Genomic DNA, 26,436 nt, shown 5'->3' with positions numbered 1-26,436 from the left:
CATTTTTAGGGAATTTATGCTGTTTTTTCACTATTTTCAATATAAATACAACACTGATAACACAATATAAGAAAAACGGATTGGCCAATTGTAATCATACTCACAGGAGTGGTCAATCTTACTAAAACGCAGGTTGAGTTCGAAAATCAGCATAATCAGGCCATTATTTTAGAAGTTATACTGTTTTTCACATTTCCTCAGATTCAATTATTAGGCATGTTAACAGTCTCATTATTTAACTAATAAGATGCCTAAAAGTGTTTGTTTGATATTTCCTGCATCTTTACAACATTGTTATTTGATTATGTAAAAAACATGGTAAACTTGTTATCATGTATTGTGTAATAAAGTGTCAAAAATGGAAATAAACTCATATCATTGCAGTTTGTCAGTTTCAATCATCCACTATGTTCAGAATCTCAGAATGGAGGAAATTGGACATTTAACACTGTTCTATTGATACTTTTCCCATCTCATCAATTTTCTAAGTTGGTCATATAAAATGGCAGTAAAATGTTTATTTTGTTTTATGTTAAAAAAGTGTTAAAAATGGAAATAAACCCATTTCAGAACAGTGCTGTCTTGTTTACATTTTGGCATTTTTTAAATATTGAGACTTTCATCATGTGACTTTGGTCTCTCATGGTCCTGAAATTGTAATCTTATTGAAGGGGTGGATTGAGACCATTTTCTCGGTCTTCTGGAAGACAGTCAGGTTATTAAGTTTATATTGACTGGTATCTTTTTTTTCTGTTGGAAGACCATCAAAATGGAGGGTGGATCAACATAGATACTTTGGAATACTGTCAGAAAATATCTCAGGGTCCGCTCCTGTTATTGACCATGTTACCTGTTGTGCATGATTAAAATTCAGTGTTGACTGACAGTGCTGTTATAAGCATTATTTATTATTGCATCAAAATTGACAAAATGACCTTTTTTTGCATCTTTATTTTCTGTTTTTTGTCTGTACATTTGACAGCTTTGCTGCCTTGTTAAAACACTGCTGAACTCATTTTACGCACTGCAAAACCGACAGCTTGGAGGCAAAATTTCAAATTGTTCTATGCCGTAGTTCCCAACATATGCATATGGATACTTTTTTTGACAGAACCATATGCTTCGACAAAGCCATGCTTTGAACAGCCCAAAGGAGCACTATCCACTGCATATTACACAATGCAGCAATATTACAAACATGGTAGTCATGCAGTTAATTGGTAGAGACACACCCAACTACACAAGCTCTGAGTTTTTCTGAGAAATGAAAGCGTTTGACCTTTGCATACTTCAGAAACATTCCATATTAGATGTCAAGTCTGTACTAGTTTTTAAATCACTAAAATGGATTGGGATTTCACCAAAATATAGTAACAAAAAATCATTTACTAATATATAGGCCTAAGCTAACAATGAATAGATGTACTGTATTTCTTTTTAAAAAATCAAACATAGGCCTACTTGTTACGTCCAAACGTGATCCATTTTACGTTTATGCTAACTTTTTATGTAGCTTTTAGATTTTTAACATTTGATTTTATATCTAAATCATTTGTATATCTTTGTTTTTTATATTTGATTTTTCAAAATGTTCAATATTTTTTTAAACACATTTTTCTTTAACCCCTCAAAGATCGAGGGCCACGTACGTAGGCCTATAGGCCTATGTGTTTTAGATCTGCCCTCTAAAAAAAAGTTTATATATTATATTATATTATATTATATTATATTATATTATATTATTTCTAACAGGCAGTGGTGGATTTAGGGGGGGGGGGTCAAGGGGGTCCTGACACCCCCCTCCCCCTTTCAATTTCTGGAAAAAAACACCATGGCAGTGGTCCCCTCTTGAAATTAGAATTATTTTGACAAACTGAATCATATAGTTCTTAATCGTACCACATGGCACCGTACACAATTTGAATTTCCACATTTTTCGGGGGCCCAAACCCCACGACAATGAAGGGAGGGGGAGGGCGCGGATTTGCATCCGCGGACCCCCCACCCCCTTCAAATAATCATGGATCCGCCCCTAATTCTACACCTATATACAGATATTAAGAAAGAGGAAATAGCCTACCTATATATATTCTTTTAAATATATAAAAAAAAAAATTGTGAACATTTAGGGAAATATTTTTTAATCAGGCTCCTCAAGTTAGTAGTATGTATCCATTCAATTGTTTTTTCCTTACGTCATCCGTTTGTGCGGACTTCCGGTGCCCGCCATTTTTATACCCAGGACAGTGTAATATAAGCGTGACGAATTTTGTTGCTTTTTATCATGTACAAAAAGTACAGCCATGCCAATATGTGGCATATTTGGATGTACCAATAGACCGAGTTCACAGAAAGGTGTTAGTTTCCATAAAGTACCGACAATCATCAAAGGTCAAGGCGAGGATACGCAAAAGTTGTCTGAGGAAAGGCGACGGTTATGGAAGGAGGCGATAAACAGGAAAGATATCACATCGGAGGAGAAATGGGATCGAACTATTGTTTGCTCAAAGCACTTTGTAGGCGGTACGTATATATTTCATTTGTTTGTGTCTTTTTTGAAACTCAAATATAGTGTGTGTGTGTGAGAGAGAGCGTGTGATTATAGTGTCGAGTGACAACTAGGCATGTTCTGCCTGTCAGGTGAAGTCTTTCTGTCAGTCTCAATATATGTATTAAATCCAATTTATGCTGGGCAATTTGTGTCACAACTCTTGCTTAATGCACATTTTAACCACATTTACTTTACTAGTTTAGTATATAATATCTATGCAATACAATTTCTATTTGTAAATATACATGTAGGTTTTTATTATCAATGAATTGTTTTTGTGGTTTTCTAGGTATCAAAGCCTATCTGCATGACAGTACCAGTCCATCCTGGCTTCCAACATTATATTTACGGCATTCAGCACATATTCGAAAATCAGCCACCAGTAGATATAGGCGTGCCAGTCAGAGTGGGAAAAAAAGAAAACGTGCGTTCCAGTGTTTGAAATGAAAATAATAATCATCATTGCACTGTTGTGATGCACATATTTTAAAGTTAACAACACTTGAATACATTATCACTCACATAAAATGGGTAAATGGAAAACAGTGACCGTACTTAATATATGGTACCAAAGCAAAAACACTGATATAGCAATAGACATGCTATACAAGATACAGAATAAAACAAGAATAAACAAGAATGTAATTTAAATTTAGACAGCCAACCAAATTCTCATGACATCATTGTGTCTCAATAACAAATCAAAGGAGCTGCTTGAGCAAGGAGGATGCTGTCATAAAAGCAAAACAAGGCAGCAAAGCTGTCAATTGTACAGACAAAAAAAAAAAAAAAAAAAAAACAGAAAAAAAGATGCAAAATAGGTCATTTTGTCAATTTTGATGCAATAATAAATAATGCTTATAATAGCACAGTCAGTCAACACTGATTTTAATCATGCCCAACAGGTAACATGGTCAATAACAGGAGCAGATCCAGATATATTTTCTGACAGCATTCCAAAGTATCTTTGTTGATCTATCCTCCATTTTGATGGTTTTCCAACAGAAAAAAATAGATACCCATCAATATAAACTTTAAAATCTGACTGTCTTCAGGGCCGTAGCCTCCGGAGGAGATTTGAGGTGCAAAAAAAATAAATAATCGCAAAGGTAAAAAAAAAATGTGGATTGAATTCTTCAAAACCAGTTTTAAAGCATTGAGACAACACCCCCTTATGATTTAAACTAAAACTAAAAACATTCCATTAGATTTTCAGTTTTAGTGCCAAATATATCTCGATCCCATGTAACGCGTCTTGGATTTGGAGGGTATAGCTGTTCAACTCTCTTGTGTGCCCTGACAAGGGCATCTGCTGTTTCCCTTTTGATGAAATGATAAACTGTGATGGTGTAGCTATCACATTGCAAAATTACAGCTTGAAAATTACAGTTTGAAATTTTCGGTCAAATTCAACATTTTGTAACCACTAGCAAAGAATGACAGTAAAGTAAAAGACATGTCCAAGCTGTAAATCGTGCGATTTTTATTTCTAGGGAATAACAACATGAAGGGTGTTGAACTGGCTGGCCTCGGTGGTTTACAAGTGATGATGGAGAGCAGTGATATCTGTACAGTGTCAGGGCAGCACAATGGTGTCAAGGTTGAAACAGGTTTGTATCACAAAGTGTTACATGGGATATATGCTATATGTCCATAAAGAAGAAAAAATAATTGATTGAAACATCTGATATTGAATCCACTTTTCTTCATACATGTTGTAACACCCTGCAAGATATTTTGAGTAGTATGTCTTTTTTTTTTCTGCTGAAATCACTGACACTGCAAACTTGATACACTGCCATACTTGCATGTATTGTAATCACAAACGAGACTTCTTAACCTTCTCAAGTACTAATTTCTTCGGTTGTCATTTGTTATATAGGTGAGGAAGCTGATATGTTTTCCTATGATTGGACTGGCAGCAGTAACCAGCCGTTTGGCATGGAGTCTGAAGAGGATATTGAAGAAAAAAACAAGATATCTAGTCCAAAAGGTGAGTTAACTGTGTCATTTGAGAAGCTTACAATAAGTAACATGTTACTTTTTAGTTGTTTAACTCAGTGTCTCCAAATTTCACTAATTTTTGGCACTCGGGTCTTTGCTTGTGATAGATATTGATAAGTTCTGTCTGAAATTGTAAAACATTATTATTACTATTACAGCAACAGTAACTATAATTATGTAAAGTCTGCTCAACTTGCAAAGGATTTTGATATATTGTTTGTAATTGTTAAACCTTATTATAATTATATTTATGTTATTTTATGTAATGTCTGCTTTAATTTTGATTACTTTTAGATATATTATAATAATGAGTTATCATTGAACATTAACATTTCTTACTTGTACATTCATTTAAGAAACGTTCCAGTGCCCAGATTGTGGGTCCCATTACAAGACCAAGTCTACACTGATCAGACACAGGAGAACACACTCGGGCCTTTTCCCACTTTATTGTCAAGACTGTGGAATGGGCTGCCACCACCAGACTAAGTTTCAGAATCACTTGAGGGCATCCCATGGCAGCCCTAAACTCCTGTGCAAGATTTGTAACAAGAAAATGTCAACCAGGAAAGGCATGAAAAAACATTCAAAGGTGCGAGGTTCAGAAGTGGATGATGTTCAGTGTCATAACTGCAACAAGAATTTCCCCACATTGAGGCTGAGGGAACATTTAAAACGTGCCCACTTGAAGAACCACACGCGCAACTTGTGTCACAGATCTTTCGGGTCTGCCAATATGCTGAAGAATCGCACAAATATTCACAGTGGGCAGGTGTACAAGTGTGGTTTGTGCCAATTTGAGACCAAACACTCTTCTTCTCTGGCAAGGCATCGCAGAAACCATGAAAAATCTCTCAGTGAAAAGCAACCATACAAATGCAGATTCTGTGATATGAGATTTTCTCACAGCAGCAGGTGCTTGAAACATGAAAGGGATCACACTGGAGAGAAACCCTACAAATGCCAGTACTGTGTCAAACAGTTTAATGGCATGAACAAACAACTAATCCATGAAAGGACTCACACAGGAGAGAAACCTTTTAAATGCCTGTACTGTAGTAAGGAATTTTCCTCTAAGTACAACTGTATTACTCATGAAAGGACTCACATTGGGAAAAAACCATTCAAATGCCAGTATTGTGAAAGGAAATTTAGTTTAAAACAGCAGTGTGTACGGCATGAAATGACTCACACTGGAGAAAAACCATTCAAATGCCAGTATTGTGAAAAGAGTTTTACTCTAAATTATCATTGCATGCGACACAAAAGGACTCACACTGGTGAAAAGCCATATAAATGCCAGTACTGTGAAAAGGGTTTCTTCATCAAAAAATATTGTAAACAGCATGAAATGTGTCACACTGGAGAGAAAATTGCCAAACATCAGTTGCATGAAGAGAAATTTTACGTCAAATATGATCATGTGCAGAAGGAGTGGATCCAAGCTTCAAAAAATCCACACGAGTGGAAGAGCCCTCATGTCATCAGGAAAAATCTTTTAAACGAGCATAATTACACTGCACTAGAGATGACAAAGAATCATTGTAAATATAATCAAGAGGAGCCTGCTTTAATGCAGGACGAAACAGGGACTTCCATTCAGTCTCTCAAGATGGAATTTCAAGATGAAGATTCTGGGACTGAAATTTCTCCTAAATTTATCAAAAAAGAATTTCAAGATGGAGATCCTGGGACTGAAGTTTCACCTAAATTTATCAAAAAGGAATTTCAAGTTGAAGATATTGCACCTGAGACAAAGGAAAATATTACTGTCAAAAAGGAGTTTCAGGAAAGCTGTGCTTTAGAGGAGCAACCTGACATATACCCTGTTGCAATGTTTAGAAATGTTTTTGCTGATGCTGATGTATAATGACTATCAATTTATAAAATGATACCTTACAACTTTGTGATATTCTTATTACTATATAGTTACATAAGTCTTATCAAACAAAGAAATGGGGATATCTGTTACAGTATTAATTTAAAGAGAAACGTTTCTTAGACAATAACTACCCATTATGCATTTCTTGAGTATTTTACAAAATATTATATAAAAACATAAATATAAGCTATTCACAGGATTTAGAATGTTCACTCTTACTATGTAAAGCAGACCAGAGAGGTAATTTAAGATTACTAGGTGTGCTATAGATGCAGTTTGCGCCGTTACATGCCATTTTTCTGTTATCAGTCTTTCTGAAAATAAACAAATGTCATTTTATTGTCGTATTTGAATTTCATTTGATATTCTCCGAATAACAAGTTTAGTCAGTAATAGTAAATTAATGATGCTAGAAAAAGATAGTCATTGTTTATTTATGTCAGTTTATAATTGCTATTGTGGGTAGTGGTGAAACAATTAAATTCCAGATGAAGTTCATCGAAGGGATACAAGGATGAGTGAGATTATATGTTTAAGCCACCCAAACATGATGCATCTTAATTAAATCTGTGAAAGAAACTTAATAAGGGGCACATAGCAATAATTACAGGAAAAAAATGATGTCATTTGCTTTAATGTCTGCTTTACTTTTACTCAATCAGAAATAATTTATTATAGCACTGGTAACTATAACCAAGGTAAATTTTGGAATAATAGAAGTGCTATTGACAGCTGTGGAGTCATGTGCAAACTTATGTATTTATAATATTTTTGATATTTATAAAAATATTATTATTATTATAAGTTATATTTGCTTACATAGTGCACCTTCCTTAGAGGAAACTATATATATATATATATATATATATATATATATATATATATATATAATGTTTAAACAACAACAGATGAATAATAATCGTAAAATACCAGTGGTTAATTGCCTCTGTTTTCAGTATTGGGACAGAAAAATGTATTTTGCTAAACCATTATGTATGTTTATAAGTCCTTTGTACATAAAGAACAAAAAAAAACAAAGAAAATTACGATCAGATTCTAAAACCTGTTCTATTCTGAGATATCATGCATTTTCTCTCTTTATCAACAAGTCTGATTCACAAGCCAACAATATAGAAGTGACACAAAATTTGAAATTTAGTGTGTAAGGTTGAGTAATTACTCAATTTTTTTAGTGGGGGGAAATTGAATTTTACAGATTATAGCACACAAAGTCAAGAAAAGTGAAGAAAGGCATAAGTTGTTACTGAATCGCTGTTTATTTCATGCCAGAATGCTCATGGTACATGAAAAAACTAGAAAAGAAAAATAATAATACAAATCACTATGTGAGCTGTTAAGTATGAATTAGTTATGAAATATTTGAAATAAATTACAAGTGTCAACTTAACTTCTGCTGCAGATGTGTTTTAACTAAATGTATAAAAATTCTTAGTACAATAATTTAATCTTCACTTTTTAAATATAAATACATGCATCACAAAGTTAAAAATATTTCTGCTGACAACAATACATTTAACTCACCAATTATGCCTATCCTTGAAACAATAAATTGTAAGTCAAAATCTTGAAACTACAAATGAACAAAAATGTGAAGTAGGTCTTTCTCCTACGAAGGCACTGAGTTGAATGAAATAGAGTGCAAACTCAATGGGTGCCAACCTGAAAGAAAAGTTATCATTTATTCAAATGAATGTCCGTTGCATTAGATGAGCCGAACGTCCGGCTCCTCAAGCACAATAAATGTAAACTAAACCTTACACCTATCATATCCCTTTTGAGTGGTAGCAACAAAATTAAAAAGCAGGCAACTCAATAGTTCTAATCTATGCAGTAAAAGCACCACATATACTCTATATAAATATGATTTTTGTGATTATTAAATTATATGTAGATGGAAGTTTGATAATTTTTACCTATCATTTGATTATCGAAAGAAATACCACATAGGGCTATGGATAGTTTCAAAAGGGAGTAGCATTCACATCGATACTAATAAACATTCCGGCGGGCTGATATGTTTCCTGGTGCACATTAGGGAGGATATTACAGGTCTATAATTACATTGACCTGCCTACCCAGCTAACGGATAGCTCTTGCTCTCACAAAGATGGCTCCTCCAAGTGAAAAGATTGGGTTTTGGGGTCCTGTGACCTCCACTGTGGACTGGTGCGAGACGAACTATGAAGTGTCTTACTACATCGCAGAATTTTGTAAGTAGACGCCGAGATCGAGTGCTACATTTTACAGAGTTTTTAGCTGCGCTTTCCTTGTGTATATATATTAATGTGTATTAATATATATATATTAAAGCTTTCTTCTGGTGTATTTTACATCAGTCACTACTTGGGCAATGAGTAAGGGGTCACAAATCTTAGATACCAGTGAAAACCTCCTTATATTTTACTTTGATTTAATTGATTTAAGTGCCTCAATTTATTTTAATTTGTGAAGATTATGTCTTGATACAATGCATACCCACTAATTATCACCGATGACATTTATTGTTTCTAGGGAACACAATCAGTAACGTAATGATGATCCTGCCTCCATTGGTTGGCCTCTTGTTTGCAGTTAAGGACGCAGCTGAAGGAAGAATAGTTGGCTGCCACATTGGGCTAATGTGTAGGTGTCCTGTTTGACCCCATTTCCATAGATTTTAGATCGATCTATCCCTGTGGGGAGTCTCACTAGATTACTGTCAGCTTAGCCGGCTTTAGCGTCTGTCCCGCCTACTAAAAGCTGTAAGGGGGTAATTAACTATGGTGCGCGCTCGGCTGACGTATAGGATTATAATTAAATGAACCCATCTCACAAACTTCTGAGAACAAGATTAATTCAATGTTTTTTTGAAAAACTTAAAAATTTCAATTTTTTTGCATTGATCTGTTTGCATGTATCAACATTTTCCATTTCTAAGTTAATTAATTTTGTAGACTTTTTTTCAGTTTTTAGGATCAGTTTCAGTACATAATGAAGGTCTAGCAGCACGTAGTATAACTGTGTTGATAAATTAGCATATATCAAATGACTAATACTGTTTTAGATCTTTTAAACATTTTTAAGTGAAACAATGCATTGTTTTGTAATTAAATATATATATTTGGATATTGGCTATATTATGCAAGTAGTGCATTTTCAAATTTGTTTTCTGATCATTTATTAATTTATTTATTCATCCAAAGAGTCATGTAAATTGGTTTATGCATACATGTATTGTTCAATTATGCAATACACTATGAACTAAAATTTATTTTGTGTTCAAGACTTACAAGTTGATTGTTTGAGTTGTACATGGTGTAAAAACATGTTTCTGAAAAGTGTTACAACTTGGTTGTGTTATTTTTGTCATGACAGTTGTTTTGCTTTGGTACAAATAAAGAGCTTCTAGGCACTGAACTTGTGAAGGTCCAAGAACTAAGATGTTACTTAAATTGTCCTTGATTGATCAATCTAAATTGTATTTACATTGGTTTTGGGATCTGTAAAGTAGCTAGCTGTAACATATACTGCCAGAGTTCCCCCATAACATATGTTGTGGGAGTACTCTGGGAGTATCCCATTTTATCATGCAAATGAGTGTTGCCGGAGTATCCCCACAACATGTTGCGGGAGTACTCCGGGAGTACCCCATTTTATCATGCAAATGAGTGTTGCCGGAGTATCCCCACAACATGTTGCAGGAGTACTCTGGGAGTACCCCATTTTATCATGCAAATGAGTGTTGCCGGAGTATCCCCACAAATGTTGCGGGAGTACTCCGGGAGTACCCCATTTTATCATGCAAATGAGTGTTGCCGGAGTATCCCCACAACATGTTGCAGGAGTACTCCGGGAGTACCCCATTTTATCATGCAAATTAGTGTTGCCGGAGTATCCCCACAAATGTTGCCAGAGGTTTGCGGGAGTACTCCAGCAACACTAATTTGCATGATAAAATGGGGTACTCCCGGAGTACTCCTGCAACATGTTGCGGGAGTACTCCTGCAACCGTTGCCGGAGGCCTATTTTGTCGGTAAGGGGTACTGCAATTGAGCGTGAACCCCCAGGGAGTTAGGTCGATCTAAATCTTAATCTCTGGATCGATCTAAATCTCTGGGAATGCACCCTTAGTCTGTACCATTAAAAATAATAAATAAATAAATAAATAAATAAATAAATAAATAAAAATAAAAAATAATGAAATAAAATAGAAAAAATAGATAAATAAATAAATTTTAAAAAATTAAAACCCCCTCTATGAGATATTATACTTTTTATCCTATACAAATTAACCAATTGTGTCATCCTCACCCCTTACACTGTTGCTATTAAACTATGGCCATGATGAACATGTAAATAAGGAAGTAACAGAGAGGTAAAAGTAATATAATGATTTGCAATCATAATCATGAAGTGATGCACTTGTACAGTGTGGTCCTGAGTAAAGTCAAATTTATTTATCTACTAAATAATTAATTTTTCTTTTTTATTGATAAAATACATCACACATATTACAAAGCACTCACTCACACTTAAAGAAAATATGTCATGCACTAACACCTTTGTTTCACATTGTATAGGTATAGGTTAAAATATTTCCTTGTTGTTGTTTCCAGTGGTTGGGATGGGTTCTTGGTGTTTCCACATGACACTTCTGTATTCAAGTCAGGTAATTTGAAAATTATAATCTGTATTGCACAGATATTAGTTTGCACAGTGTAAAGGCTCATTTTTGTCCAGTATACACTAAGTGGGATATCGTACTGGTATAAGATGAAGAGATAAAACTAATACTGGACTTGCAAATGATGCACTGGTACTGATGATTTTCATGAGTGTCAGTGACCTGTTGCACTGGTCACATGATAGGTCACATGTCCTTGTATGGCACTTAAAATAACCTCACCAGTCATGTGACTATCAAATCGAGTTTATTTTCCGGTTTAAGTTCGGTAGTGCCAATCGCAATGTTGGATCTTTCCTGTACTACTGAAAAAGTCTAGCATTAAATTTATCTTTTCTATTAGAGTTTGTAAAATCAAAATCTATCATGACAGAGCTTTGGCTTGTCAGTAGTCTAAGGCATGTTTTACGTTAAAGGTACATTATCATCCTAAATTACATTGTGCCTCTTAGTAGTAAATATGCATTTTGCTAAGATTTATTTTCATTTTGTGCTCTTGATAGACTATGAATCAATATGATTTCTGGTGAAGTCACTTCTCCAGCTACAAATCAATAACAGGCTTTCCACAATATTTTTTGGGGGCGACCTCATTTGAAAAAAAAAAAAGGAGTCCATATACAACTGTATCTAGGTGACTGTTACTATATATACTTTCTTTGGAAATGATGGTCATTTTCCATGAGAGTGCTTTAATAATCTCCAAATGATAATTTTACATTTCTTCTTCTTTTAGCTGTTGGATGAAATGCCTATGATTTGGGGAACATGTTTTCTTATCTATACATTGTGAGTAGTAAATAGACGAAGCAGTAAGATGGAGGTGCCAAAAGTAATGTGGAAATCGGTCTTGTATACATTTTCATCTCTACATTCCAGTTTTTAGATGTTAAATATTCAATACAGATGTATTGAAAGCCAAAATATATGATGCAAGTTCTCAGTTATATGAAACTCACAAAATTAAAAAAAAAAAGACTGATGAATTTATGAAAGATTGAAATACTGCCAGCATACACTGTACAGTGAGTTTATATGTAAACAAGAAGTTTTAATAGAGAACACCTAAACAAGAAGTTTTAATAGAAAAACACCTCATGGGCAACTATAACAATAAACTATTGAGCAATGGTAGTATAGCAATGGGTATTGAGCTTGTAATTTACAGCACTCATCTTTCATTCCAGATACGAAGTAGGGAGTCCACCCAAGAGTCACAATAGAATTCTGCAGGGTGTACTGCTGCTGTATTGCTTATTTGTTACTGTTGTAAGTACCTACATAATATAAAACAAGAATGGTATTGAAACATTGGTACATAAATTTGTCAAATTAAAACAACTTTTTTTTTTAAGTGAAATATTTGAATTTTTATCACAATACCAATGGTCTCTGTCAAGATTGTTATATATTTGAAAAACATGCAATAAGGAAAATAAGTGAATATTTTAGAATTGAAGGAAAATATGTGGCAGGTGGCATAAGAAACCATTTGTTACAGAGAGTGCTCATAGCACATTATTTGTTCTGTTGTATCTCTATTTTAATTTTTCCTTTGTACGATTTCAGGTTTATACAACAACCCATAATGTCATATTTTTTCAAGTAAGTTATTATTTTATTTCACATTGTTACCTTGATTAGTTGTCGCCTACTTTTCATTCCCAATTCCCATGAATCTGTGAAAAACTTGGTTTGGGGTAAGAATGTTTGGAAATTTACCCAACTTGGGAGGTCTGTCGTAATCTTCTTGAACCACAATAATTTAGTTTAGTCAAGACCTTTGTATATAAACTTCGCGTTGCTTGCCAAGTAGCATAAAACCAATGTGGAGTTTTTTGTTTTTTTTCGTGTTTTTCTAAATCAGTGCAAATTGTTGGGCATGTTTTGTATTCTTTATTTCAGGTCTCCTATGGAATTATGGTTTTTGCCATTGTGGCCTGCAGTATACAGGTTTACAGGTAAGTCGCTTAAGCCTGATATTGTCATTTAATGTCTTGTCTTAAGGATCTGTTTAATCAAGATTTGATCTCATCTTCCTAGAGAGCATAGATCTCAAGCTGATGCTTGTTTTAAGACAATGAAGTATTATTCAATGTTTTTTTTTCAAGCATATTTTTCTGTTTGATTGTTTCAGAAACTTTGAACATTCCAACTTCTTGCTTGTTATGGGCATCCTCACTTACGGGACAGGCTTCCTGCTGTGGAATGTGGACAACTTGTACTGTGAAAACCTTAGGCAAGTTCTCTGAGCTTCAACACCTGCCTTTCTCATTTTTAAAACTCCATGTATACATCCTTATAATATCACACTCTGACAGTTAACTCAGGAAGTTTGCTTGGAGTTCATTGCAACTATTTTGAATATTCCTACATCATCTGGATTAATTTTTTTTATGGTTGTATAGAAGAGCATTTTGAAATTGTTGAAAATCTTGCAAAATTTGAGATTAATGTGCTCTCTCTTGTAACTGTTGTCACCTGAGTATCACTATGTTGACACAGACTGGAATCTGTACTGCCACTTCTCTGGTGCCACCCAAGTACCAATGATCCAGATTTCTAATTGGTTTCCTGTATTTTACCAATGAATATATTTTTCTATTTGTCTAGACATCTTCGGCAATGGCTACCAGCAGCGCTAAGACCCCTTACGCAGATGCATGCGTGGTGGCACGTGGGTGCAGGCATAGGAACATACACTTCCATCATATACGCGTAAGTGAGCGTGAATTCCAACAGGTCATGGGAAAAGTTATGGAAATGCCAGAATATTCATTTTTTTTTTTTTGGGTGGGGGAGGGGTCTATAGAAATGGAAAAATTCCCACCAACAATTACTGATCTCTCATCAGAAGGTATCTCACATGACATATTTATTGTTGCAGTCACCATAATCCTTGAATTTCTTGAATGTAAAAAAAATGAATTTATGTAACAACCATCAGGTGATTCAGTTTTGTTTTTCCTTCCATGTTTAACTTTGTCTAAAATCTGGTCAATTGAGAATTACTTGAGTGACCTTTTTCATGCCTTTAAAATTGAAATTTGATTAATTTTAAATTAATTTGTCCATGACTGCATGAACTTCAATTATACGTTAATTTGTTTTCTATTTAAAAGGGCTCATGCAAGACTAGTGTACTTAAAGAAAAACCCAGTGATTGAGGTATGGTATTATCTGGCAAACTTTTGAACATATTGTTTATTACTTGAATGTCTGAAATGTGTTGTTTGTAGGAAATGTTTCATGTTTATGATTCGAACCACCATAAAGTTTGAAAAAATGAAATATGTCTACTCAGAAATTTTAATTTATTTTGCAAGAGTCTAGAGATAAAGCAATTATTGAACTAAAATGATAGGTAAGATATAAACAAAATTAATGTGATTCATTTTGGGGAAACGTTTTTTTTTTTTCTCATTAGATTAAAATTTTAAGATAAGACAAAAATGCTGATTTTTTTCAATAAATGTTGATATTATCTTTCCTCACATTTGTGTTTAGAGACTTTTTCTTTATTTAGTCAAACAAATATCAGGTAAAAATATTCATCATTATCATGTTTATTTTCCATCCTCACAAATATGTGTCAATTTGATGTACAGCATTTTTTAACTCAATTCAGTTTTGAATCTGCACCTTGTTTCTCTGCTTTTGTAGGGGTCTCTTCTTCCCATTGTGAGGCCAGGGAGGGTAAAAGCCATGTAAGTTTACGTCAGTGCATGGATTGCAATAAGAGGCCTTGCAGGGTGAACAACTGGTACAGACTTGGTTTAAGGCCACACCTTCAGAACACTTGCTGAAAGTCATGATTGCTATCGAGGCTGCACAGGGTGAACAGTTGATCATGATTCTTTGGAATATTTTAATTTTACAACTCAACAGTTCAGAATACTGAAAATAAGAGAACGTTTTTATCTGAATTGTGTTGATTCAAAAACCCCTTCCTGGACATCAGACATTATTGTGACCTTCGCATTGTTGGAGGTCATTGTGGTGAAAAAAAAACTTAGGACATTTGTTGATGGACTTGGTTATTTTATCCCAAACAGCCTGAGAGTTATATTGTTTTATTGCTTGTTGTGGAAAATATTTGTTGTCATATCTTATGACCCAACCCCTGATGATATAAAATGTTGTGATATACCTAGAAATATTCTCTATCAAGTGCCTCAGGCCTGTTTTGTGCTGGATAACTATTTTGTTACACCTTTCTGTTTTTAAGCAGTTATATACTTTTTAAGCTTTAAAACTGTTGTGGACTGAGAAATAATCCTTTATCCTGTTATATGATTTTTTGAAATGTTTGATCAATTTTAGCAAATTTCAGTTATTGTCATATGGAATATTTATCCTACACTGTACATGTGCATACAGTTCACTCTGCATAACTCGTTTCTTCACTTTTTAAAATATTGTTTATTTCAAACCAATCTTTTGGAACAGATTTTTTTATTTTGCTTCGGTACAAGTCTTATGAACATTGAGTAACTCGAAATCTTTGGACAAGTAATTAATTTCAGGGTCCAAAAATAACTGAGTTATGTAGCCTTCTGATTAGGAGTCATTCAGATCTTTGCAGAATTGAAAGACATTTTCTGGCCCCAGTGCAAAGAAGTTATACAGAGTCTACTGTATAAGTGTTTCACTAGTGTATAGTGCTTGGTTGCCTCAGGGAAATTAATATACTTACACTCCAGTGCATTATACAAGCTCAAACAGTTTTGGCATTTTATTTTTTAAAATAAATGTAAGAGATGATGCCTTCTTTGTAAGCAGAAAAATGGTTGTTGGTCTTCTTATGTTAAAACCTTTATGATCTAATGCCTTTGATAGACAAGTCCAGTGTTTACTGATTATGTCAACTGACTAAGCTTTGACACATTCGGTGTGTTGCAATTGAAATTGTCCAAGATTTTGGCACTGCATAACATCATACGAAACTAGAAAACATGAAATTCTGTGTCAGGTAGGCAAGAAATCTTGTCAACAGTAAAGGTGAAAGTCTTTGTGGTAGGAATGCTGTCTAAGAAAGCAATACAGAAGTTGAACAAAGAAGAATATAAGCAGTAATCCATTCAACATATCAAATAACAACAATCATGAAGAAATAATTTCAAACAGTTTATTGCATGAGTATGAAAACATGCGCCAGCGCATGTCACATGACAGTCAATGTCACAGAACTGTAATGTATTTTTTTATAAAATGCAAAATGACAATTTAAAAAGTATTAAATAAAGGAGGATAGAAAACACTTAAAGCTACATATAATGCCTGCTGGTTAAGAAATGGATTTGATCTGGTGTCATGAAAATGCAGACTTAATATACAAATGGCATAAAATGGGGATCTCTAACACCTACAAATGATCTTACTAATATCTTAAAAATGTTCACATTAGTATAAATACAATGTAATTGTTCTATCAACATACAAGATTATCTTTCAAAAGACAATTGGACAATTGTTAAAAAACAAATTGGATGTGAAATATAACTTGAATGACTAAACAAAGACAAATAGAAGTTTACAATTTTGTTTCAAAAATGGAAATATGCACTAATAGTGGATAACGGCGTTCATATTTTCTCATCTAATGAAAAAAGTCTGTGTACTTAAAATACAAGCTTAACAGAAATGTGTAAATGCTCTTGTGCAATACTGATTCATTGTAAATTCTTCTCGCGCAATCACACGAACAGACAGACAGACAGACAGGCAGACAAACAAAAAAACTCTCTCTCCCAGTCAAAAACACACCGCCCTTATAACCAAAGAGACAAACAGAAAGCTACAACAAGTGACAGAAGACTTCCAGCTACGACACCGCTCCCGCTAGTCTGTGTCGTTTCCACGGTGGTGGTCATATTAACGCCTGCCAAAACCCACTGGTTCTGGTTGCCATCCAAGGGGTTGGTGTTTTTGAAACCCCCTGTATTGCTGTCCACAGCTGGAACTTCCTTAACTGGCGATGCACAGCCAAACCACACCTGACGAGTGCTACGAGGGTAACCGTTGTCAATCTGTGAATATAAGGATGTAGTTTGTGTTATTAGAGTTGTCAATTAAGGATTGTTTGTTTCTAATTCCTCACTGTAATCATTTTAAACACAATTTCTTGTTGTAGTGTCAAATAATTATTAAATTTATTCCAATAATTATCACATAATAATCAAAATACTTTTTTAACGGAGAACTGAATCAAATCATTATTTAATTTAATTTATTCCAAGTATTACTAGTTAAAGACACTTGAATATCATTTTCAACATTCTGTGGAAAAATAAATTCACTGCTGCATAAAACTTCCAATCTAATAATTGTTGGCTCGATTGTAAGTTCATTAGTTTATCTCAGACTTGTTAAGAGCTTGAACAAAAACATTATAAAGAAATAAGTAAATAAAAAAATGTATTTCTCATCTTACCTGGAAATCTCTATCATTAAATCTGTAATATTTGTCGTCTTTGAAAAAGTAGGTTCTTCCATTTCCAAACTTGAAAGCTGACTGCAAATTAGAAGGAAGCCCCCTCCATACACTGAGAGGTCTGGGGTAGCCATAGTCCACACGGTAGCTGGTGTAACGGTAGTACTTGTCACCTGAAATGAGGAGTTGGGTCATTTTAAATCTGAACAAATAAAAGAAAATTGCTACCTTGAGTTTTGTTCCAGCTTATTCTGGTAATCTAAGAAGACTTGGTCAAGCAAAAAATAAAAAAAAAATAAACAGCTTATTCAGTCTTTTTAAACTGGAGCCCTGGGTTGGATATGTATACCATCAGTGTTTAAAACTACCATATGCAGATAGAGAGGAGAGGTAGCAAAGTCAGGCTCAAAGGTTTTTTGTTCCCATTCTCAACATCCTAGTTCCCACTGTTAGTGAATGTCCATGACTTCATCTTTGGACAAATGCACAACTGAATCCTTTATTCCTTTTTGAATAAATGTAAGATATTTCCCAATAATTTCTGCCCAATGAACCAACAGACTTTAGAAACTTTGAAATCCCAGAGGCACCCAGTGTGCTGACCACATTCTATGGATTTATTTCAAAGACAACTCAGATTCTCTTTACCTTTGATAAAATATGTCTTTCCGTTGCCACTCCACACAAATGCTGCATCAAGGTCATTAGGGGCACCAGAGAAGCCTCTACTGATTGGTCTTGGGAAACCGGCCACGGGGGTTTGCAGACGGAACTTGTAATACTGGGAACCCTGTGAAATGAAAAAAGAAACTTGAAGCCTCTGCTGCTAGGAATAAGAATCTCTCATTGAGATGAACATTTGTATCAATTCTTTTGCAGATCCCAGTCATATGAACTATATGTACTGTTCACATTGGGAACTTACTGGACCAGAAATATATCTTTTGGGATTTTCAAAACCTTAAGCTTTTATTCACAGGTTGATCATCATGAATTAATATTGCTTTTTTGATAACAGGTAAAATTTTACTTATTTCCACAATATAACCTAAATCAAATAACTTAAGGTGGTAACAAAACCCATTTTTTGTCTGAGATGAAGCTTTTATCTCTAAATTTTATACTAATTTTAATACTAAAATTTAAAAGTAAGACCCTAAACTTACTGTAGTTTCCAATTGACAGTTTTGTTTACAAAATTCAGACTTAGTCTAGACTGTTAGTTCGAGAATTAACTGGTAGGTTTACCTTGAAAAAGTATGTATATCCATTAGGCCAGGTTAAGGCTGCATCAAGATTTCCAGGAAGTCCTGGGAAGTCATCTGAGATACGGCGAGGAAAACCCTGATCAATCATACGATTGGAGCGACGCCAGTAATAATCACCTGAAGAACGGACAAAGAAATTTATTTGTGTCCTTAATAGAGTGCAATGCATATTAATTACATAAATACAGTAGAAAATATCATAAGTTTTTTTCAAAAAGTTAAAGGTGGTAAACAAAAAGGGCAAAAAGCCGAAAATTTGTGCCAAAGGTGAGTCTCAGCTGAAACGAGTTTATAAGTATATTCACTTATGAAGGTCGAAGAAGTCTGTATTAAGTTCGACTAAGTCTTTCAACACTGTCAGTCAATAGTGACCATGCAACCTCCTAAATACTTCATTCCAAATGGCTTTGAGAAAAAAAGCTACATAAGACAAAAATGTCATTCTAAGCACTGTCAGTTGGGCTCCTCTTACCTCTGAAGAAGTAGGTGCTGCCATCTGACATGGTGGTAACAGCATCTAAAGCAAAGTTTCTCATGTTGCAGATGTCAGGGGCCCCAGAGGGGGGTGGAGGCATGGTAGTAGTTGTGGCGGGGTTGGGTTGAGGATTAACGACCACTGGTGCACGACCTGAAGTCAGAAATAAACAGAAAATCAACAGGTTGTTTTAAATAAAATTACCATTCTGTAAACATTTATAAGTATTTTTCACATCGCCATGTTAAAAAATTCCTTTGCAATCATTACATTTCTGTAATAATTAGCAGTTGTAAGCAATTTCAAGTAATATTTTTAAAAACAAATCACAAATGTTTCTTTTTCCTAATTAAACCCACATGTATTAACAAATTATACACAATCAATCAACAAATAACACAATTAACATACCATAAAGTTCCTGAATCCCCATGATATCATCTGTGTCCAGTTTAAAATCGGGGACATATCCTCTGTAGAAAGGGGCCATCAACGCACTTTGGACATCACTGTGGGAAAGTCCAAGAGAGTGACCAAATTCGTGGGCTGCCACTTGGAACAGGTTTACCCCTAAAATAAACATTATAATTATTATGTTTATGTATACCTGGTATTCATACAGTAGCAAATGAAAACATGGTAAGCTGGTTTAGAGTTTTGTACAAAATTTCCATTCCAGACAATTCAAGGATATTGTATGATAAAATAACTTTTGAAAAATTAATTAATTAATTAATTAATTAAAGACAAAAACTGAACAAATGACAATTTTTCCCAGAGAAGAAAATTAGATTAATTTTAAACACCAGAACACAATACAGCAGATATATGGAAACTTTACATAGATTTTAGTCACAAGGACACTTTATATTATGAGAATAGAGATATTTGACAGACATTTAATACAAAACTTACCAGATCTAGTGTTCAGGGTCCATGGCTCATCCTCGTCAAAATGAGCATCGCCACCAAACTGTGGAAAGTAAGCATGGGCCAGAGTGCGTCCTCTGCCATCAAAAGGGTTGCCGTCACCATGACTACCAGCTACAAACTTAATCTCGATGTCAACTTTGCCAGTGTCACGTCGTATAAAGCGCAATGGGGTGACATTGCTCCACACTTGAAAAGCTCTGGCGATTTCTCGATCCACGTCAGCCGTGACCATGTCTGGGGTATACTGACTGATGGTGTAGGTGACCTCGTTATTGGGGAATTTGCTGCCTGCAATTATTAATTTACATGACTATTCAAATAAATATTTTAACATCTAAAAGGGTCTACTAATTAAAAGGGTCTACTAATTGCCATTATATTACGCAGATAAAACACATTATTGTTTCTAAGTTTGTTTATATCTTATTTTTTGTCAACAAACTGTTTAAAAATTATGACAGTTGCTGAGATTGGGCAGAAGTTGATGTGTCATGCCTAGATAAATGTGTATGCATAGATCAATAAATTTAGTACTCTTCTGTGATAAAAGCCATATGGTAAGATTACTAGTATATCAACAATTAAGTGTTTCCCATGATGTAACTCCACACTAACTTAAGATCTTACGTACTGTAGCTTCAAACAATGGGAACCTCTGTTCATTCCCATCTCTGATTTAAGGGTAAAAAGAAAGCATGATCAATTGATATATCCCCAAAACAATGGTCGTCTCACTGTACAAGTGTTCCATGCCAGGACCTCTGGCAAAACCAACACAACGAAATGAGTCATTGGAGAAATATATCCCAAACCAGACTTTTAGTTAGTAGTGCAGGTGCACTCAACTTGACACTTAAACACTGGTCATATTTTGGGAAAGGGGCAAGGTGTGAAACTCCCCCCTCCCCTCCTCCTTTAGTCTTCATAAAATGTTATTGTATGCAGTATATTTAATACCAAAATTCTGCACAAAGTGACTCTTAAGCACTTCAATCCATTTTCTTGATCTCTTTCCCCCATCAAATATAATTTAATACAGCTCTGCCATTGATTGTGTAATTTGTGGTTTTTATAACAGTCCTGCTGAATCATACCTCATAGTACACAGCACTGTAAAAGTGAAACCACCATGATTTATAAAACAGACCCTGATACACATCAAACCACAATGTTATGGTTGTTGATCATCACATGTGGTGAAGGGGGAATATCACGTCTCTGACTCACAAGTCTAGTATCCATAGTTTAGAGTTCACTCCTTCACTGTGTGTGCATTCTTTAAGTTAGAAACAGTGTGTGTTTTAACAAACCTTGGATACAATGCATGCACATATCGCACTTTGACAAACGGTTCTACTTTTGCTAATTTAAAACCATTCCTGTCACAGGTAATATATAAGATAAAATATATGCAGAAGAAAGGAAGATACAATCTTTATGTCTTCTTTGCCCCCCCCCCCCCAACCCACCATCCCCAGTTAAGATCCACCCATGCATTTAATTTTATGACTTAGGATTATATATCTTATTATAATTTAATTTTACCTAAAAAAAATCCAATATGCATTTGTATGCAGATATTGGCTTGCAGTGTATACATGTATACAGTGTATTTCATGTGAAAATGCATGGTGAGTGTACATAAATGTGTGTATTCATTTCTATGTCTGTCCTTTTGTGCTTGTGTCCATGTCCACGTTAAATGTCACGATAAAAATCATCTATTGCTCGTACCAGTCTTTATAGGGCTAAATTATTTGTAGACACCCAGCGAGCTTTATTTCACCAAAATAAAGAGATGACGTATGTTTCAGTTCAGATACTCAAACCTGTCTTTGTCAATATTTGAAAGCAGAGGTCTACAGAGTGTATCACTATTGTCAACATGCCCCCTATTACTTAATATGTATGAAATCTGATGAGAACTCGGAAGATCAGGTTTTTCCAGTGGGCTTTTAACAGTGGATCAACATGCCAAGGCCAGCTGAGTGCCTAAAAATGGTGCTTCTCCCCCCCCCCCCCCAAAAAAAAAAAAAAAAAAAAAAAAAAAAAAAAAAACCCTACATATCATACCTGGAAGTATATGACAATTTGGTCACAGTAAATGCCTAAAATACCACAAACTGGTTCATGTAGCTGAATCATGTTAATGAAAATCCCAAAATCTAAATTAGTCATCCCCCTCCATCCCAATGTATTTGAATACCATGATTAACAGTTTAGATCTAGAGAATGAGTCATATTTCAGTAGTGGACATGCATGTCAACTGACATTTAAATAAAGGGACAGGGGGGTAGGGGGGTACCTCTTAACACTGTGAAACACCGTGCCCTGTATGACCCCAGCTACTTGTGGGTGACCAGTGTTCTTTAAGGGTCAGTTTAACATGTGGGGCCCTTTTTTTTTTTTTTTTTTTTTTTTTGGCCTTGGTTACAGGGTCTTTAAAAAGTAAATGACTTTAAAGGAGTTAAATAAATTTAATGTAAACTTTTGCTTGAAACACAAATCTTGTAGATTTAGTTTTGAGATTTTGATATATAATACAGTCATACTTACAGGTTGTTGGGAAGTGTTTGATTCAATGAAAAACTTATTCAAAAACCTTAAATATTATCTTTTCTGTGAACAGGGCTAAATCCTTTACAAGCGAAGTAAACTCTTTGCTAACATGGTTCACACTTGAAAATGTTTGAGAGACTTATTCTCAATTGACTAGGGCATATAATAGCCCCAATACTGACCATCAGAGATAGTGGACATAACTGACCATTCAAGATAGTGGCATTTGGATATTTACATTTGGCTTAAAGCTCAACAAGTACAAGATATGACTTGTAATGAGGCTCATTCGATTTGGAGTGAGATGTAAGCTGGTCACCTTTGCTCCTAGCTAATACTGGACTTATTCTGATTTTTCTAATTTTTTCACAATTTTTTTTGGGGGGGGGCCAAAGTTTGCATTGGTTTTATACCTAATTGAAAGTACCGTATTCATGCTCATACTGGCTGGTAGTGATATTTGCTGAAAATTATCAATTTTATGCTAGTCAAATCTTCAAATGCATTTGGCTAAAATTTCGGTATGTAAGTAATTGCAGGGGGAAGGAGACCAGCCTAAGCCATAAAATCTACTGAAATCTGAGTGCGACAAATTGCAGGTATGCACTGGGCAAACAATTCTTGCAAACAAAGCAAAGGGGACTGAACTATTATATTAAACTGTGTACCTGCACGGCTTTGATCATACTGAAATAGTGAACCAGGGTATATGTGAGTGCCACTGAAATAAGTGATTTGGTTTTCCATTCACCAAGTACTAAAGGTGACAAGATAAAGAACAACCTGCGCCCTTGATGCAGAGTGAATGTATTTTCTCAGGAGGTGAAAGGAGGGGGAAATAAACCATTTGCCTATCCCTCTTAAAAAGTTTTCAGTGACCTTTAGAGGTAATATATTAGTAATGACTCAGCATCAAATTCTTATTCTCTGCGCTATGTATATTAATGTTTTATGACATGAAGGGTGGAAATCCATTTCTAGTAATGGATAGAATTGGGGCTAAACATGGCTCTCTAGCTGGCTCTTATGAGTTAATAACAGGATGCAGGAGAAATCCACAGTGTAACATAATATTTGAAGAACAGCTTGGCAAACTTCAATTACAAATACACTGCATTTCTTTTTTTTCTCCAAAAGGTTTGTCTCAAAATATGACCCAGCAGAGCAAACTGAGAAGCCCATTGTTGCTTTAAAGGCCACTAGAAAGATCACCCAGTTCAAAAATATAATGGATAGGAATTTCATATGCCTTCAAGAGTTTAGCTCATTCAGGCATGATCTGAGATAAAGGGCTCATTCCCATTGAAACTATCAGTCTACATAGATCAAATACCTCTGAATGAAAAAGAGGGGGAGTTAACAGGTTAATACAATTGCATTCAGTAAGAGTCCCCACAGAGTCAGGTCAATCTACATAGTTCAAGAGTTTCAATGGGAATGAGCCCTATGCTATAAAGTCTTGGACAATTTAGGATTTGTGTTCAGAATGTACATTCAGAATGTACTTGCCTAAATCTATGTACACTGGCATAAGGTGATATAGTGTTTTCCACTTTTACTTGGAACAGATAAAACATTGAGCTACTTAAAACTGCTACTAGTACAAAACTTTCCCGCAGGTGTGTGTGTGTGTGTGTGTGTGTGTGGGGGGGGGGGGGGGGAGGGGGAGCATGTGTGTGTGTGTGTCCATAATTAATTGCTCTCTCTTACCTTGTAAAGTGTATCTTTTCCTTCGGCCTCCCACGCTTCCAGTTCCGATTCTATCCGAGTTACCACAACGTGGCATGTTCATCATTCTCTTTGTGTCATCATCAATGATGCCTGAAGTCAATGAAACAAAATATGAAAACAACTGAAATAACCTGACACAAGGCATTTATAAATACAAAAAATCAACTTTTCCACCCATACATCACCCATATACGACACCACTGGCACTACAGTAACATGAAAAAAGTTCAATGTAACACTGCAATAAGGAAAGTATTCTGAGGGTCCTTCTAGTTTTCAGATTAAATATTCAGAATATTTAATGCAATGATGAAGTGAAAGTCCACTAGAAAACTTTTATTTTATTACATAAAATACATCCATTGGGGACGCAATAAGGGTAAATGCTAAAAAAAAAGTTGTCAGATTGTAGTGAATTTACCTGTCATGGGCACGCCTGCAAATTGCTGGTATTCCATGATGGCGTTTTTCACCGATTCCTCTGATCTGAGAGCGCCGGTCCTGGGATCTTGAGGGGTAACCCACCCATAGGCAAGGAGATATTGCTGAAATATACAGGCATCGAAATACATCAAAATAATCATCAAAATGTGTACACATTCACTAAATAGTTAGAGTTACCTAAAAAGTTTCATCAGTCTGATTTTACTACGTGTAGATGGACTTTTCAGCTCCTCAAAATGCCGTACGTAAACCCAGTGCTAGAATAGCTTTTCCAAGCAGAGGCAAGTATATCTTAATTCCTTTTTAATCTTTTGATTCCTACAGCTCCGAATGCTCACTAAGGATATATTCCTTATCCTTAAACAAATTCCTTTTCCGTTGTGATTAAGAAATTCATGTTTTAATTATGTAAGCTGGGAGTTGTTGAAAATAATTTAGCGGCGATCTAGCTGTATCTATTCGACCTTTAACATAAGTTTTCATAACTAATGACAGTGACAGAAAAATTGGCTATATTAAATTCAAGGCCAATCTCCATCGGTAAGCTGATAAGCCAAACGTAACAAATATTTCCATCCCGTTCCCGCGCTGTTTTGCTGAGCCCTGGACATTGTTCAAACAAGCTCACTTACCATGGAAGTTGCATCGCTATCCACTGTCATTTCTCCCTTAACGTTCACCTGGTCTGCCGCAAACAGCAGAATTAGACAGAAGAGTACTGCCGACTGCCCTGTCTCCATTGTCACTTAAAATTCTCAAAAAGTTTCAGATTTATGGTAAGTTTCGTGTAAGTATACTGTATGTCGATCTTCCGTTTCCTTGCACTTTACGCTCTATCTTGATCTACTTAAGAAGCCCCTGCGCGTTCCTTTTATATGCCCTGCTCGTGAGTCATTGAAATAATAAGCACGCGACACTCAGCTACTCGGTCTATTGCTCTAGCAGGGGTTTCCCTATTCTTTTGACCGATATGACCATATATGGGTGAAGCCTCTCGTGACGTCACTCAGTACCCCTTCTCTAACAGGGTGTCAATAAAATTTTTAACATGTTTAGAGTTGTTTCTTTTTATAAATTCTATTCGCTTTCTTAGTTTTCTCTTCTTTCGCACTAAAACCAGTCGTTAACTTTGTAAATTAGATGTCCTTCAATACTGTATTAAAAATAAAGCAAGTTTATTGTTATATTTTTGGTGCATTTTATTTCGTTAAACCCTGTACACACACCTGAAAGGTCTATTCAGGTGTCTTAGCGTAGCGAAGACAAGACCACCCCTGTTACTCACTTTTTGTCTTAGATTTGTTTTGGATTTTATTCATTTTTAAATCTTTATATTATATAAGTTATAGTTTTTTTCTCTTCCTGGTTGTTTACTTCCTCTAAGCGGCAATTTTACTGATAAACTGCGACAGAGTAATATTCTTGAAAAAATCGCATTATTTTATGCGTAACGTTCTTAAAAAAAAAAAAA

The 26,436-nt window shown here is 35.0% G+C and overlaps 3 protein-coding genes across 3 annotated transcripts; 2 read left to right on the top strand and 1 right to left on the bottom strand.

The window, feature by feature from the left end:
* Positions 1-2,197: 2,197 nt before the first annotated feature.
* LOC106156801 (uncharacterized) lies at positions 2,198-7,845 on the top strand. The gene is made up of 5 exons (XM_013532230.2): positions 2,198-2,523; positions 2,841-2,975; positions 4,045-4,161; positions 4,434-4,544; positions 4,912-7,845. The coding sequence occupies exons 1-5, from the start codon at positions 2,304-2,306 to the stop codon at positions 6,423-6,425; spliced, it is 2,097 nt and encodes a 698-aa protein (XP_013387684.2). The 5' UTR covers positions 2,198-2,303; the 3' UTR covers positions 6,426-7,845.
* Positions 7,846-8,429: 584 nt separating this feature from the next.
* LOC106156791 (alkaline ceramidase 3) lies at positions 8,430-16,844 on the top strand. The gene is made up of 11 exons (XM_086996583.1): positions 8,430-8,668; positions 8,970-9,080; positions 11,054-11,106; positions 11,858-11,910; positions 12,309-12,390; positions 12,691-12,726; positions 13,027-13,082; positions 13,259-13,360; positions 13,735-13,839; positions 14,244-14,289; positions 14,785-16,844. Exons 1-11 carry the CDS (start codon positions 8,566-8,568, stop codon positions 14,830-14,832), a joined length of 795 nt encoding a protein of 264 aa, XP_086852709.1. The 5' UTR covers positions 8,430-8,565; the 3' UTR covers positions 14,833-16,844.
* LOC106156796 (stromelysin-1) lies at positions 16,236-25,834 on the bottom strand. The gene is made up of 10 exons (XM_013532224.3): positions 25,598-25,834; positions 24,943-25,066; positions 24,501-24,611; positions 20,213-20,518; positions 19,709-19,867; positions 19,295-19,450; positions 18,803-18,939; positions 18,203-18,344; positions 17,555-17,727; positions 16,236-17,150 (listed from the first exon to the last, which is right to left on the bottom strand). The coding sequence occupies exons 1-10, from the start codon at positions 25,703-25,705 to the stop codon at positions 16,893-16,895; spliced, it is 1,674 nt and encodes a 557-aa protein (XP_013387678.2). The 5' UTR covers positions 25,706-25,834; the 3' UTR covers positions 16,236-16,892.
* Between the last annotated feature and the right edge of the window lie 602 nt (positions 25,835-26,436).

This window comes from Lingula anatina, chromosome 10 (assembly GCF_051362555.1).
Source record: "Lingula anatina isolate TDL-2025a chromosome 10, LinAna3.0, whole genome shotgun sequence".
Lineage (NCBI taxonomy): Eukaryota > Metazoa > Brachiopoda > Lingulata > Lingulida > Lingulidae > Lingula > Lingula anatina.
This window is presented reverse-complemented; position numbering and strand designations above follow the sequence as displayed.

What these genes read in the sequence shown, in the direction of transcription:
- LOC106156801 (XM_013532230.2), top strand. Translation starts at nt 2,304, where the DNA reads ATGCCAATATGTGGCATATTTGGATGTACCAATAGACCGAGTTCACAG. An exon ending in TGGTGTCAAGGTTGAAACAG is followed by an intron (nt 4,162 to 4,433) that starts GTTTGTATCACA and finishes TTTGTTATATAG; the next exon opens with GTGAGGAAGCTGATATGTTT. An exon ending in CAAGATATCTAGTCCAAAAG is followed by an intron (nt 4,545 to 4,911) that starts GTGAGTTAACTG and finishes CATTCATTTAAG; the next exon opens with AAACGTTCCAGTGCCCAGAT.
- LOC106156796 (XM_013532224.3), bottom strand. Translation starts at nt 25,705, where the DNA reads ATGGAGACAGGGCAGTCGGCAGTACTCTTCTGTCTAATTCTGCTGTTT. An exon ending in TGCAGGCGTGCCCATGACAG is followed by an intron (nt 24,612 to 24,942) that starts GTAAATTCACTA and finishes CATTGACTTCAG; the next exon opens with GCATCATTGATGATGACACA. An exon ending in TTAATGATAGAGATTTCCAG is followed by an intron (nt 17,151 to 17,554) that starts GTAAGATGAGAA and finishes TTATATTCACAG; the next exon opens with ATTGACAACGGTTACCCTCG.
- LOC106156791 (XM_086996583.1), top strand. Translation starts at nt 8,566, where the DNA reads ATGGCTCCTCCAAGTGAAAAGATTGGGTTTTGGGGTCCTGTGACCTCC. An exon ending in TGTTTTCTTATCTATACATT is followed by an intron (nt 11,911 to 12,308) that starts GTGAGTAGTAAA and finishes CTTTCATTCCAG; the next exon opens with ATACGAAGTAGGGAGTCCAC. An exon ending in ATTGCTTATTTGTTACTGTT is followed by an intron (nt 12,391 to 12,690) that starts GTAAGTACCTAC and finishes GTACGATTTCAG; the next exon opens with GTTTATACAACAACCCATAA.